The sequence below is a fragment of the Nilaparvata lugens genome, unplaced genomic scaffold (genome assembly GCF_014356525.2).
Source record: "Nilaparvata lugens isolate BPH unplaced genomic scaffold, ASM1435652v1 scaffold6952, whole genome shotgun sequence".
NCBI classification, from domain to species: Eukaryota; Metazoa; Arthropoda; class Insecta; order Hemiptera; family Delphacidae; genus Nilaparvata; species Nilaparvata lugens.
The window spans coordinates 1-15,155 of record NW_024092703.1 but is presented as its reverse complement, the minus strand read 5'-3'; the positions used below and the strand labels follow the sequence as shown (position 1 = coordinate 15,155).

The following is a 15,155-nucleotide window of genomic DNA, read 5'->3' as shown; positions in this document are numbered from 1 at the left end:
CTGGTTTCCATGATCTCCCAACCACTGCTGCACCTGACCAACATTAGCCACAGGATTTGAGCCACAGTCTGGCAAGTCCACCAGTATGTCATCAACCACACTGACAAAGTGTTGAACTCATCAAGGCTGAGTTGTGACTCCATCGGTGTTTTCCTGGGACGATGGCTGGTTGTAATATCCCAGGCTGCTTTACATGTTGTTACTTAGTTACTCCCTTGACTTGTCTGTATTGGATGCTCCTGGCAGGTTATTGAAAAACTTGGGCAACATAGGAGAAAAAAATACATAGAAAATGGTACGTAATTTCCTAAGGTTGCAGCAAAGAGGGTGGGAATAGGTAAATTATATTCATATTCTCTTTGGTAACACTAATTGGCCTGATAGTTTTCTTAATTGAGTAGAGGTCAGATATCAACTTCTCCAACATACCATCCACGTTGTAATTCCAATATACAATCGTTGAGCTATTTTCAAACCCAGTAATTCGGAGTATGAGCTTTTCTGAAGTGAATGGTCGTTATCGTTAATCATTTTCATTATCCTCTTAATACATAAGGCCGAGAACCACTTTAATAGGGAACTAAGCTCCCCGACAGTAAAGCTCCTTTGAAAGCCACTTTCGAGGGGATCTACTGACGGCGTCAACTGAGCTCCTCAGAGAGGAGTTCTCCTAAATGAATCTTCTGCTTTATCCATTACCCACACTCTTGTGGAATCGGTGGCGTCATAAAACTCAAAACACGTAATTCAACACATAACCTTCCAGATGGCAGTGATCCAGTGACCGCTTTCAGTAAAAATTCAAATAATCACCCATAAATTATTCATTTACACAGTAATATGCCTTGTCACACAGCAGCTTCTGGGCGGTTCTCTTGAAGGCGGCCTCATCCAACTGCTTCACACCAGGAGGCAGACTGTTGAAGTGTTTCAGGGCAGATATCCTATAACTGGCCTGTGATCGGTGGAGGCGTCTTCTGGGGGCATCCAACAGCTCACTTACTTACTATATTGAAAAGTGGACTCAAATCAATTAAAGTAGATAGCATAACCTATCATTTTATTCATTCACTAGCCGTCAGGCTCGCTTCACTCGCCATATCCGTCTAGCAAGGGGGCTCCGCCCCCTGGACCCACGACTGGATCGTGGAAGAGATCAGCAGGCTCGCTCGCTCGCCTGCATTTTCATTTGTAGGGCGATCAATTATGTTAGGACGATCAAGTCGGAGGTCCAGACTAAACGTCTGGCTAAACGGATATGGCGAGCATAGCGAGCCTGACGGCTAGTAATATAATATTCCCAGGAATAGCTCTGATTGAAGTAGCAGTGCCCAATCAATTTTTCCGCGATAAATGCATTTCAATCTTCAACTTGGTGCCAACCAACAAAGTCAACTCAACTTAATGCCAACCTGACAAAATTATAATTTAGTTACCAGTTAACAACGGTTTCGAAGAGGTACTCTCTCTAGATTATAGTTCTATATTAACATATGGTATGGACATTTCAATTTTAATTTTAAGATATTGGAATAAGAAGAATACATGCTAAAAGACGAACTTTAAACCTCTTAAAACAACCCTTAGAGTTAAATATGCCAAAAGATTTCTTAGTGCGCCTCTAAAGGGCCAAATAACATACCTACCAAATTTGAACGTTTTTGGTGGTAGATTTTTAGTTCTGCGAGTGAGTGGATCAGTCAGTGAGTGAGTGCCATTTCGCTTTTATATATTTAGACTAGCTGGCCGGCGAACTTCGTACCGCCAAACAGGTATGCATCTCATGACAAATTTAGCTGGATCAGGTGTGCTTAGTCTTTGCTTAATCTGATGCACTTATTTTTATGAAAATTATCCATCAATCAGTATTAAGCACTAGCACTGTACTAGCACTGTACTAGCACTATGTACTAGTTGTACAGCAGTTGCATTTTTAGATATAGTTGAATGCACCTTGCTGGGGAATTGAATGGTATATCTCTTGCTGCTGATTTTCCCGTGCATATTCTAAATTTACAGCATTCCGAGTTCTACGACCCAAGTTGGACGTCGTTTGCACCGCGGCATTATTTCATTTCATTTATTCATAGACAATAGATTCAATGCAGGTAAAAACAACAGGCATTCGCCCAAAACTGCTTTCAACCTTAATTTGGAATACACGGTCTAGATTTTGTGAATCAGTAGGAAGAAAGAAAATTGAAAAACAAATCTACCGACGGCTGTGGATGACGCGATGATTATAACAGCTCATTTTATTTCTGTGTGAGGCCAGCTCACAAATCTTCTCCCATAAGGATTACATGTAAACTTTGAAGGACCGTAGGAAAGAGTCCTGAAGTCGGATTATAAATTTATCAACATCTTTCACATTTATATTGATTCATTCCATCATCATCTAGCTTAAATACTTCTAGAAAGTCGCCTTTGTAAAATAATAAATGAAAATAAATAAAATAGTAAAAAACAATTACATAATATATTGAATTACAATAATATTAAAAAACAGATTTAAAACAATCTTAGTAATGAAAATGTTCTATTATTTCAGATAGCCGATGACGCATCTCTGAATTTGAAAGAAGATAACCTGGTACATACATTCAGCCAAAAGAAGACAAAAGCCAAACCAGTGACAATAAGTGTTATTCTACGAATGTTTGTGTCCAGATTCACGTAGCTTCTTCTGCACATTCTTCTGCCTTCATATGAGAGAGCGCCGCATTTAATTGACTGGATTTCGTTCCATATGGCAAGGCTAAGGTATGATTTCCAATTTCGTTCTGATAATATGTTAATATCGAGTGACCTGGCTGGCTCAGGTCTGGTGGTAGATCGCACCTGATCAATTTCAGGGTCTCTGACATGACCTAACGACTGTTATTAGGCAGCTGGGACCGACGGTTAACGTGTCCATTCGAAATACGGGATTGGCCCGGGAAAAATATCTTGCCCGGGCCGGAATTTGAACCCAAAGCCAGAATCTGACCCACTCGATTACATTCACTCCTTTCTTTCTGATAAAAATGCAATGTAACCCATTGTTGAATACTTGAAGTCGTTGCTAAGGACTGCGATCTCCATACAGGCAGTATCAAAATAATTTTTTGCCACCCAAGATCTCCTTCTACATCCATGACAAGTTTACTGGATAGATGACGTTAAGGCTGTGCAAAGGCTAAAAATAAACTTTCTACTGGTGATATTTTTCAAAGTTTTTCGGTTTGTATATCATTAAGCTATCGAAATTGAATAGTTTTCTCAGGAAAACAGTTTTTCCCCGATCCTTACTTTTTGAGATATGAGCGCCTAAAGTTTAAATTTTTGGTACAGAACATTTTAAATTCGGTAAGAGATAAGTCAATGAGATTAATTAGAGGATAGATTCTTGTGGTATTGTTGATCTAGTAACACAAAAATTTTCTAAAAATATAAATTTTTGAGAAAGATATTTGATTTACTTAAAATTACCAAAAATAACTTTTAGTTGAGTTATTTTTGGTTAATCGAATAGCTTTCTCAAAAATTGATATTTTTAGAAAATTTTTGTTTTACTAGATCAACAATGCCACAAAGAATCTATCCTCTAAATCTCATAGACTTATCTCTTACCGAATTTAAAATGTTCTGTCCCAAAAATTTAAACTTTAGGCGTTCATATCTCAAATCGGGGAAAAAATGTTCTCCTGAGAAAACTTTTTAATTTTGATAGCTTGATGATATACAAATCGAAAAACTTTGAAAAAATATCACCAGTAGAAGGTTTTTTTTAGCCTTTGCACAGCCTTAAAAAACATTATGACAATTCAAACTATACTGTCCTTGAAGGCATCAAATATTCATTCACAAAGTAGAATGGATTTCTCTTCAGCCAGATCTCAACTTTATTTCTGAAAGCAATAATTTTGATAATGTACTTATTGTATAAATGAATGAATGAATACCCTGCAGGTTTGTACATTAACAGGCAGGACGTTGTACAGGCGCAGTACGAAGATAGAGAAGGAGTCATTCTATTGTTGGTTCGTGATCAGTTATTGATCAATGGCACTTGATCAATCTGTTTGAGAAACAATATTATTACCCAACAATAATCTATTACAAGCACTGAATTTCATGATAGTGATGTGATTCAATATGTTTATTCCTTAACTCATAATATTGTTGAACAGAGAACGGTGAAAGCTTTTTTACAGTTCAATTAGGGCCAAACCACATCTACGGTTTTTCAAACGCCAAACCAATCAACCAATCGGAGAGCTTTCTGCCCTAACGACTCTTGAAAACGCTGGTCTGGGTGGTCTGGTCTTTGACGTTTTTTTTTTGGAAATCAGGACTGAATGAGTGAAAAATTATTTATCAAACATGACCTTTCAAATCATTCATAAGGAAACATGAAGTTGAACTTTTTTTAAAGTCATGCGAATATTATGTTGATTGATGAACTTGTTGGATAAGATTATGTAGAACTTTTTTAACATCAAATACCGAGGCCAAACGCTTGCCGAGTCGCTTGCCGAATGTCTCGCCTAAAGGCCAACTCGAGCGGCTCGCGTTTGTCCCGCCATCAACGCTGCAATGTGACCAGAAAACGAGCGCCCCATCAATATCAGTGGTAGGGAGCCACTCGCCATCGCTCGTCTCGTCTCCACAAAAATCCAAGCGAAGACAAGCTGAGCTGAGCCACTACCTCCGTAAACAAAGCCGTAGTGCATTCGTGTGACGTGAGCACAGGTAGGGCTCCTACACCAATAAAAATTCGTTGATTTCAGCTGATTTATATCAGCTAGTGTTTTTATTGGTGTAGGAGCCCTACCTGTGCTGACGTCACACGAATTCACTACGGCTTTGTTTACGGAGGTAGTGGCTAAGCTGAATGAAAGCGAGCGGTGGTACAGTAGCCATCCACACTCTCACCTAGTCGTCATTTGTACGCACTAGGCAAAAGTGTGGCAAAAGTGTACTAATGCTACTGCTATCAAGTATTTCAATGAATAGTGGAAATATTAGATATTTCTTGGATCTTTTGAGAGGTTGTCTAGAGTCTTTCTTAGAAAAAGAAAAAAGTGGAAGTGTATGGGTAATGGATGAAGCAGAGGGTATTAAATACTTGACTTGAGTTTTGTTGATGCCACATTAACTTAACATTGATTAAGGGCCGTTTTTCGATCTCGGGACTTAGCTAAGTTCTAGACTTTAAACAGCTGTAAGCAGAAAATTGGCTTTCCAAAACGGGGCGTAGTCGCAGTTTTTATGAAAGTAGTTCGCAGTTTTTATTTTCTCATTTCTATGATTGAAAACGGTTTTCCTTGACGAAATTAAACATTCCTGAATAATTCAAAATAGCTGAAACTTTACACTATTTTCTCTTTATTCTATTTTGTGTTCAATTTTCAAGTTTTTCGAAATTTAATTCAAACATGACTATGACAATGACTACGACTAGGCCCCGTTTCGGAAAGCCAATTTTCTGACTCCAGCTGTTTAAAATCTAGAACTTAGCCAAATCCCGAGCTCTGAAACCGTCGCTAAGAGTAACATTGATTTTAGAGTTGAGACTAAAATTTCCCGGTCTGAGAAATGTTAATTTTATACAAGCATAGAATAAGTTTCGACTACTTTCTAGGACAAAATGCATTTAAATCGTCCATATTAATATGTATTTTTACTTGTGCAAACGTCACGGAGTACAAAAGTTTGCTCGAAATTCAATTGTTAATTCGCCAATATCGGGGACCGAGCTTCGCTCTGGAGTACAACAGCATAAAGAATGTATTACGAAAGAAGAAATTGTAATAACATTCATACAGAAATGTTTTTATCTAATCACAGTAAATTGAGATTAATTCCCAGGGGAATGCAAAAATTTCCCACACAAAGGCCCAGTTGCACAAAAGCCGGTTAAATTTTAATCCTGATTATCTTCACGTGAACCAAATCAGAGAGGACCATTTCAAAAGATTGATGTACTGGAATTAATTCAGTATTGAAAATAACCCGGCTTTTTTGCAACCGGCACTAAGTACCTGATTGAATGATAACAAAAGTTCAACAGCTGAGTCATAATTTTGACATAGTCCCACTCACATGGCTCGCGCTCACTCACTTCCATCACCAGCAGACGACGAAATAATTATTATCAGCTGTTTCCCAAGGATGAATAATAATTATCTTTTTAATGTCCTTCAGCGAGTTTTCTTAGGGATAAGACCTAGTGCAATCGAATCTTTATATTATTGAATCGTCCATATTAAGATGTATTTTTACTTGTGCAAACGTCACGGAGTACAAAAGTTTATTATATAAACCTAATATGTTCTGAATTTCGTGTGAATCGTTAGAGCCGTTTTCGAGATCCGGTGCAATACAAACATATAAACACCTAAACATATAAACAGAAGTTGCTCGTTTAATTGACCGTCTAAGATTCAAGTCGACGGTTTGGCATTTCTCTTGATGTTTAAATGTTTATATGTTGCGCATTTACTGCGAAACGCGGTTATAGATTTTTATGAAATTTGACAGGTATGTTCCTTTTTAAATTGCGGGTCGACGTATATACAAGGTTTTTGGAAATTTTGCATTTCAAGGATAATATAAAGGAAAAGGAGCCTCCTTCATACGCCAATATTAGAGTAAAAATCAGACTATAGAATATTATTCATCATAAATCAGCTGACAAGTGATTACACAGATGTGTGGAGAAGCCAGTCTATTGCTGTATTTCCATAAGGTCTATAGTTCCAATCAGGTACTTGTGAATGAGAATACTGCGTGCGTGAGGTCTACTGTTCACAGAATTACTAGTAGTATAGGATAATTATTTTTTAATTTTGAGTTGATCACGAAAGCTGGAAGTGATTGGCTCTTGTATTGGTTGGACAAGATATGGGCTGGCAGGTATCTTATGTACTGTACTGTAGATAATCTACTGTACTATACTGTACTACTGTACTATAATGAATGGATTTGCAATGAGAGCAATTATTGCAAGAAAATCTGCGGAAAATCTTGAAAGGAGTGGAAATGAAAAAAAAATATTCATGATTATGAAAACACTAGGTTTTTGTCAAAAATATCACTTATTATTGTAAAAATCATCAATATCATCATTTATCTTCATCATCAACACTGAAGATGACACCATTGGGTTGAAACATGTTTGTAATTTTTACAATAAATAAGTGATATCATAGAGAAACAATGGCGTAAGTAGATATCCAAAGGTATAGGGAATTTTTGTCGCAACTTTTACTGTTATCTCAAGCCGATTACTGTCGACTATTGTCAATTTTTACTGTTTTGTTGGGGTGATAGTGTATGAACGGCACAATTTGAGAGACTACCAGCGTCACACAGCTGCATAGGAAAGAACTATGTAAACTATCGGCTTGGGATAACAGTAAAAGTTGCGACATAAACGCCCTATACCATGGGATATCTATGCTATCGTTTCTCTATGGTGATATTTTTGACAACAACCAGGGTTTTCATTATGGATAGATATCACAACATCTCACCAGCAACAGTAACTGAAATATCATGATTCGCGTAAATTGTGATAGAAAAATCAATTCTAATTACAAATTATATAATTAGATAATTATTATGTATTATGATAATATAATTATGTAATTAGTAATTGTAATTTCTCCTCTTATCTTCAGAAAAATCAAATCTAATTTCAAATTAATTTCTCCTCTCCTATCTTGAAATTCTTTCATTCTGAATAGTAATATGGTGCATTTTAATGATTGCAGACTTACATCGAGGATGGCCAATACAAGTTCTCCTGTCAGCATGGCTCCGTGGAGTGTTATGGGAACAAAGTTCACGCATGCAGCATTGCCAAAGTGTACGATCAAACTACGTTGCTCGCGTTGCTATCCTGTATGATCAATGACAATATGAGCCCTGAAGAAAGAGGAATGCAGGTACGTTGAGACAATCACAACAAAGCTTTATTTTCATTGAAATTCAATATAAAAGCACCGATCTTCTGCCTTGTACTTTACACATTCTTCTTCATTCGTTATCCACACTTGTAGGATCGATGGCGTCATGTCATGATTAAAATATAAAAACAAAACACTAAGTGCCGGATGCACAACAGCCGGTTAAATTTTAATCGTGATTAATTCCACGAGAACCAATCAGAGATGCCGTCTTTTCGAAAAGGCCTTCTCTGACTGGTTCTCGTGAAATTAATCACGGTTCAAATTTAACCGGCTGTTGTGTAACCGGGCCTAATTGATCAAGATGGCAGTGATCAAAATCAAATCGAAATTAATTATCGTTCAAGGCCGTGCTCTTCAACTTAATGGCACTTTAGCCTGTTAGCATTTGAGATAGGTCATTTTTCAGAAATTCCTGGACATCGTAATAAGCCCTGGTTCTTTAGGTGCGTACAGATATACGAGCCGCGAACATGAGCAATTCACTTTCAATCAGCTGATGCCAAGCTTTTTATATCTGTATCTTACCGTTTCTGTAGAAATATAGATATAGTCAGCTGATTAAAAGTGAATTGCTCATGTTCGCGGCGCGTATATCTGTACGCACCTTTAGGAAACCGGTCACAACTCTCTCGAATACGCTGTTCCACCCCTGCAGGCAGCCTGTTAGAGTAGCGTAGTGTTCAACTCCTATAACATACTCGCCATCTCTGGAGGCGCACCCTGGGGACATCAAACAGCTGTCGACGCCTAGTGTTGTGGTGACGCACATCACTCGGAGTTGACAAATTCTGTTGCTTCTCCTTGATGTACATAAGACAGTGAAGGAGGAAGTGGCTGATTACAGTTTGAATATCCAGTCTAACAAAAATGGGCTTGCAATGAGCAAGATGTTTGCTTGTAGTAATGAGCCTGGCAGCCCGTTATTGCAGCTTCAGTATGTCCACAACCTTGGCTGAATGGCACCAACTTTAGTAGAGAGAAGGTTGATCCTCACAGGTGTGCAGCCCGTTATTGCAGCTTCAGTATGTCCACAACCCTGGCTGAATGACACCAACGTTAGTAGACACTCACAGGTTGATCACTCACAGGTGTAAGATTCAAAGTGGTGGGGGGAACGACATCACGTGTAGTAAAAAGTGATAGAATAACCACACTGAGCATACAGTTTATCCACTGCATATTCAAATACATCGTCGTTTAATCACCTCAAGATCGACCTAGAACTTTAAAATTCTTCCTACTCTATTCACCGATTCTAATGATGTTATTTAATATTTTAAGATTATTCAACTTGTATGAATAAAATGAAGTTGAAAGTTTTACAATAATCTAATAAAGTGACATGAAAAAGTTGATGAGCTGGAAAAGCGTTAGTAGACAAGGTTATACTATCATAATTTCAGATTAACCAATAAAACAATCTTGATAAACCCAATGCATTGCAATAAACCGATAAACTGATCTCGATAAATCCGATGCATTGCATTCATATAAGTGCACTGAACACATGCTGGTATCGAGCACATGTTCTACGAGAATCAAAATACCTCATCCCCGAAATTTACAAGTTGATGTATAGCCAAACTACAAAATATAAACACGTCCTAGAAGATGGAGAAACTTAAAGGGTTTAAAACAGTTGGTTAGGAGGTGGGGTTTTGCTTTTAAATGGCAAAATGCTTGTACTATTCAAATGTTTTGATAATTATTGTAAAGCAGAAACAGAAAGCTTGCATGTCAGAACATATTTGTGTTTTATAATTTGACTGTATGTCACCGTATGATTTTCAAGAATGCGATATTCTGCACTCTGTACTACAGCCTACGTCTCGGCTGTAGTTCCCCCACTCCAATTGCATAGTCAACTTAAATACAATTGATGAGTGACCAACCTTCTGTCTACTAACTTTGGAATGACACCACATGGGTAGAGACCGTAAGGCTCAACACACACTTAGGCGCCTCAAGTCGAGAAGAGACTGCGACTCTAGTCTCTTCCCGACGCAGCATGTGGTTTCAAATGGCGACCCTCAGACAGTCGGTTCTGGTCTCCGCGACCTCGCGGTTGTGAGACTGAGTCGAGCGTCGACTCGATATGTTGTCGAGCCTCGACTTGAGTTGCATAGTACCATGCATTTTCAATCAAAGTGAGGTTGTGTTTGATTGAAGTTATGTTTCATCATTTTAGATAAGATTAATGTATTCATAATAATTATAAAATTTGAGAGACTAGAGTCTCCTAGACTGGAGTCGTACGATTTTAGTCGAGCCTAAGAGATATGACAGTTGAAAAGTGCATAATACCCATGACCAGATATGCCTCCGTCACATGTCCCCTCAGTTCTAGCAAAAGGAAACAGATTCGGGACTGTCTCCTGGTCAGTTGCTGGATGTGACTGGCCCAGCTGAGCTGGAATCCAGCATAAGCTTCACGGGTTCCTGATCATGAGGCATACTTTTCGACAAACTGCAGACGATGTTTTGTGTCTTGCTCTCATTTAGCTGGAGACGATTTACCGGGAACCATGAGTTTGAAGACCGCAGATGCTCTGCAGACCTCTCCAACACCTGCTGAAGGTCAATGCTAGATGGGGAACGCGCCAACTAAGCTCCCCGACAGTAAAGCTCCTTTTAAAACCACTTTCGAGGGGATCTACTGACGGCGTCAACTGAATTCCTGAGAGAGGAGCTTAACTGACGGGGAGCTTGGTTGTCGTGAACGTCCGAGGAGCTTAGTTGTCGTCTACGGTCCCGACAACTAGTCCCCTCTGAACTAGTAGGGGATTTACTGTCGGGGAGACTAGTTGACGTTAGCGTGCAAGGAGCTTGGTTTTTGCTAGTATTTTGCGTTGTTGTTCAAGAAAGTTTAAAGAATTTGCAGTGTCGGAAAATGTAAATCATTGTTGACTAGTTGACGTTAGCGTGCAAGGAGCTTGGTTTTTGCTAGTATTTTGCGTTGTCGTTCAAGAAAGTTTACAGAATTAGCAGTGTCGGAAAATATAAATTATTGTTACAATTTAAGTTGTAATTTATTTCTCTCATTCTCATTCCTTTACTTCTTTGGATATTTTTCATGCAACATGATTCATATTTAATGCTGATCTGCGTTTTCTTTAGTTATATGCTATGAATTGAATACGCTAGATGATAGCAACGAGCCCTGAATTGGGGCTTGAACTGGGTTGTTCAATTTGATCATTATGCAGTTGCAGAATAGCATACACGCCCAAAGTCTCACACCTTACATCATAAATTATCGTCCATTTTAACTCAATACATGAAATTATTTTTGAAATTTCCATTGGTGTTAATTTGTGAATGAAATCAGTAAACTATAACAATTATACAGATGAAAATAAGTTTGAAGTTGCATTTGTTCAAATGCTAATTAATGGATAATTATTAATAAACAAAAATCCCAATTAAATGCTGTAAATCACCCCGAAGACTTCTGCTACTGCAAATATTGACAACAGGGTAAAAAGCTTAGATGGAAATTATACAAAGGATGACTAATTTTCCCGGGCTGACAAATAATTTTAGTATAGTATCACTCATCGAATTTCCATCTAAGCTTTTTACCCTGTTGTCAATATTTGCATTAGCAGAAGTCTTCGGGGTGATTTACAGCATTTAATGGGATTCTCGTTAGTAATAATTATAGCAATTATATTTTCTTAAAATTGAAAGTAGATTAAAAAATAAATTTATCATGCATGTTTAATAGTGATTGCCAATTTTTTTATTTTTAGTGTGAAAATGTCATAAGTTCAAAATTTGAAAGTGATTTATGTTTTTTCTTCAGTGTTGTAGGGACCATGGTGTTGACTGGAAACCGATACAGGAATGTGCTGCTGGCTCCGAAGGGGATCTATTGCTCAAAGAGCATGGAGAATCGACTGACATTCTAAGGCCGCCTGTTTCATTCATTCCAACAATCCTATTGAATAAGGTAGGTTCAATTATTCTGCTTGAAATGGACGGTTTTCTTGTAATAATTTTAGTACAAGGTTCAATAGGAAGATATATTTAATTATATTCTTTGTTACTTATTGTATTTTATCGGCAACCATCCTGGACAATATTCCTATCTGTTCACTATATATTGTCAAGCTCATTGTGGCTATTTGAGGTCTATTCCAATCAAGGTCACCATTTTTGGAAACAATCTTTGTGATAACAAACAAATAGAGAGAGAATGGAATAGAATCGCTGCCTCATTTTTTACCTAGGAGGGCGGAGTTAGGGCGCAGCCGGCCCTCTCTTACACTCAACCCTCCAATACACGGCCCTCTCTTACACTCAACCCTCCATACGCTAAATAATTACTAGATTAAACAAATCAAATTGAGAAAAAAATAGTGCTATCCTCAAATGATTCTTTATTGATTGATTCTTTATTGATTCATACAATAAGTACATCATCAAAATGATAGGAAGAGGAAAATAAGGTAACCTTGTGCTACTCATCTCCCAAATTTAGATAAGGTTAAAGTCTTAGGTTAAATAGGTTAAGTCTTGTAGTAGTTCACTTCACAAAATTTGCAGTTCTTAATTATTTTAACAAAGTAGATTTTCAAATTCTACCGGACCAAAAACGTTCAAATTTGGTAGCTATATTCAGTTGGCCTTTAGAGGCGCACTAAGAACGGCCTTGGAAAAATTTCCAAAGATACCCCCAAAATCTGCGTTTTTCCAGCGTTTTTCTCAGCTTTATCGAGAACAAATTAATAGAAAATGTTCAAATTAATACAGAAGCTCAGCTAGGGTGTAATAATGTTGTGTTAAAAGGAATTTGCAATAACGTCAAAGATACGCCCAAAATCAGCGTTTTTGCGCTTTCTCAGCTTTATCGAGAACAAATGAACAGAAAATGTTCAAATTTACTACAGAAGCTCAGCTGGGGTGTAATAATGTTGTGTAAGAAGGAATTTGAAATAACCTAAAGATTCGCCCAAAATGGCGGTTTTTGCGTTTTCTCAGTTCTTTCATCAAGTAATAGACAGAAAATGTTCAAATTGAGGTTTAGCTAGGGTCTAAAAATTTTTTGATGAGGTGTCTTTAATATTTCATCAAACATATGCCCAAAATCAGCGTTTTTCTCAGCTTTTCTGCGTTTTCTCAGTACTTTGACTTTCTGATGGAATGAATCATGCTCAAAGAAAATGCAGGCGAGTGAAACGAGCCCGCTGATCTCATTTTTGGACGATCAAGTCGGGGGTCCAGGGGCGGAGCCCCCTGGCTAGACGGATATGGCGAGCGATGCGAGCCTGACGGCTAGTACTGTATATTAGAAACATTATTCTTGAAAAAGGTTTTGTGATGGGCTACTTATTGATTTACGGTATTCGTATTTCTACTGACTGTTGATTCTTTCTCATTTCCAGAGCCAACGTGATCAACGTTCAATACTTAAAAATCTATGGAAGGAACTTTGCAAATTATTTCCACAAGTAAGTCATATTTAAAATTATCAACGAATATAGTATTATTTAGTATTAATTAGTAGTATTTTCTCAAATTATTCACGATTACAGTAATGTTTCCAGTTGGAAATGTTATTCTGGGTCATTTCTTTGAAATTGTTCATGTAAAATTACATATTATGTAAATATATAATTTTTAATGTAAATTTATTGACCTGACTTGTCTTATACTCCATAACTGGAGTCCTTAGGACGTAATCTTAAAAAAAAAATGTTGTGCTGAAACGAGCTGATCAGATCTTATCAGATTCGACTTGTTTATGTAGAATGGAATAGGTTTTTACTTACGAAATGATCGTGTACCAAATATGAAACGATTTTCAAGCTCATGCTCGCAAAAATAGTTTTTGGATAAAATTCTCATATTATTATTCTACAGAAGAGTGCTAAAGATTACTTCTAGGGTGTGTTCTTGAATCATAGAATTGGCTGGAAATGTTATTTTGTGCGTTACACATATTTTAATTATTCAAATTGTCTCCCAATTATGCCTAACTGCTAACTATATATTTTTTACTAATAATATTTATGATTTTTTTGATTTTAGGAATCGATTCCCGATGAGTGCCTCGCTTGAATTTTTAGACATTTTTATGAAGACTTGGAATTAATATAAAGGGAGTTAAGAAATGTGCTTAATGAAGTAATATTAGTGTAATTATCTCAGTATTATAATCGACTGTTTTCAAACGAATCTAATGCAAGCTTAAAAATTGAATTTCTTGACATTGATAAGTTCTTGTTGCAGATTTGAGTTTGATTCGGTTTAATTAAATGATGATTTTAACTTTCATGTCTATTAAAACTGTTGAAAGCTGGTATTGATCAAAATTTGCATGGAATCATAAGTGATGATTTTAACTTGGTTGTAACAACATGACGTAGAAGTTATTTAAAAAACAATCATTGCTACTCGAGAGGTGAAGACATTACAACCTTCTTGTTCATAGATCTCAAGCTGTGATTAATTTTGTTTTGATAGCAATTTCCACTACAGGTTGTAAAAAATAGATAGCTTCTTGAAATAAATTTTATGATGAAACTGTTCACTTTAATTTCCATATTTACGTACTACTACATTCCACATACTCAATATTCAAATCAAAACAACTGTCGTGTTGCAAATTAATTCGACTATATGTATTTTGAAAAAAATGCATTGAAATTAAGTTATATTTATCATTTTAAAAAAGCGAGAAATTGGTTTTGGTAGTTGAAAACATTATCAATTTCTAGTAAACGCAATGGTCATTCTAGTAAATTCTATGGTCAATTAATTGTAATCTTCAATTCACTCAATTTATATTTTTTGTGTAACAACTAAAACTAATTTGTCACCTTTTTTGAATTGATTATTGATTGGTTGGGACGATTTCAAGTGGAATATGAATATCCACCACAATAACATCTCCACTACTATATAGAAAATTTTAATAGAACTTCTGTAAACACACAAACTGTATTTTCACAGTTCTATTCATGTTTTGAACAAAAATGAAGTTTTTTGAGGATTTTAGAACTTTGAGATGACTGGTGGTTCTCTTGCGATACTACTAATAATTGCTTGGACAAGTTCTAAAACTGTTTTTTTTTCTGAAGAATAGTAAGAGCTGATGGAAGAGTAGTTGTAGCCATTACAAAAATTTGTTTATTATCATCAATAACAATTTACGACGTTAATGTGAGTAGGCCTTTGCTACGCTAAATCATA

The 15,155-nt window shown here is 36.7% G+C and overlaps 1 protein-coding gene across 1 annotated transcript; it reads left to right on the top strand.

Moving 5' to 3' along the window:
• Positions 1–2,554: 2,554 nt before the first annotated feature.
• LOC120356506 (gamma-interferon-inducible lysosomal thiol reductase-like) lies at positions 2,555–14,344 on the top strand. The gene is made up of 5 exons (XM_039445449.1): positions 2,555–2,763; positions 7,761–7,934; positions 11,764–11,910; positions 13,346–13,411; positions 13,992–14,344. Exons 2-5 carry the CDS (start codon positions 7,893–7,895, stop codon positions 14,019–14,021), a joined length of 285 nt encoding a protein of 94 aa, XP_039301383.1. The 5' UTR covers positions 2,555–2,763; positions 7,761–7,892; the 3' UTR covers positions 14,022–14,344.
• Positions 14,345–15,155: the final 811 nt, after the last annotated feature.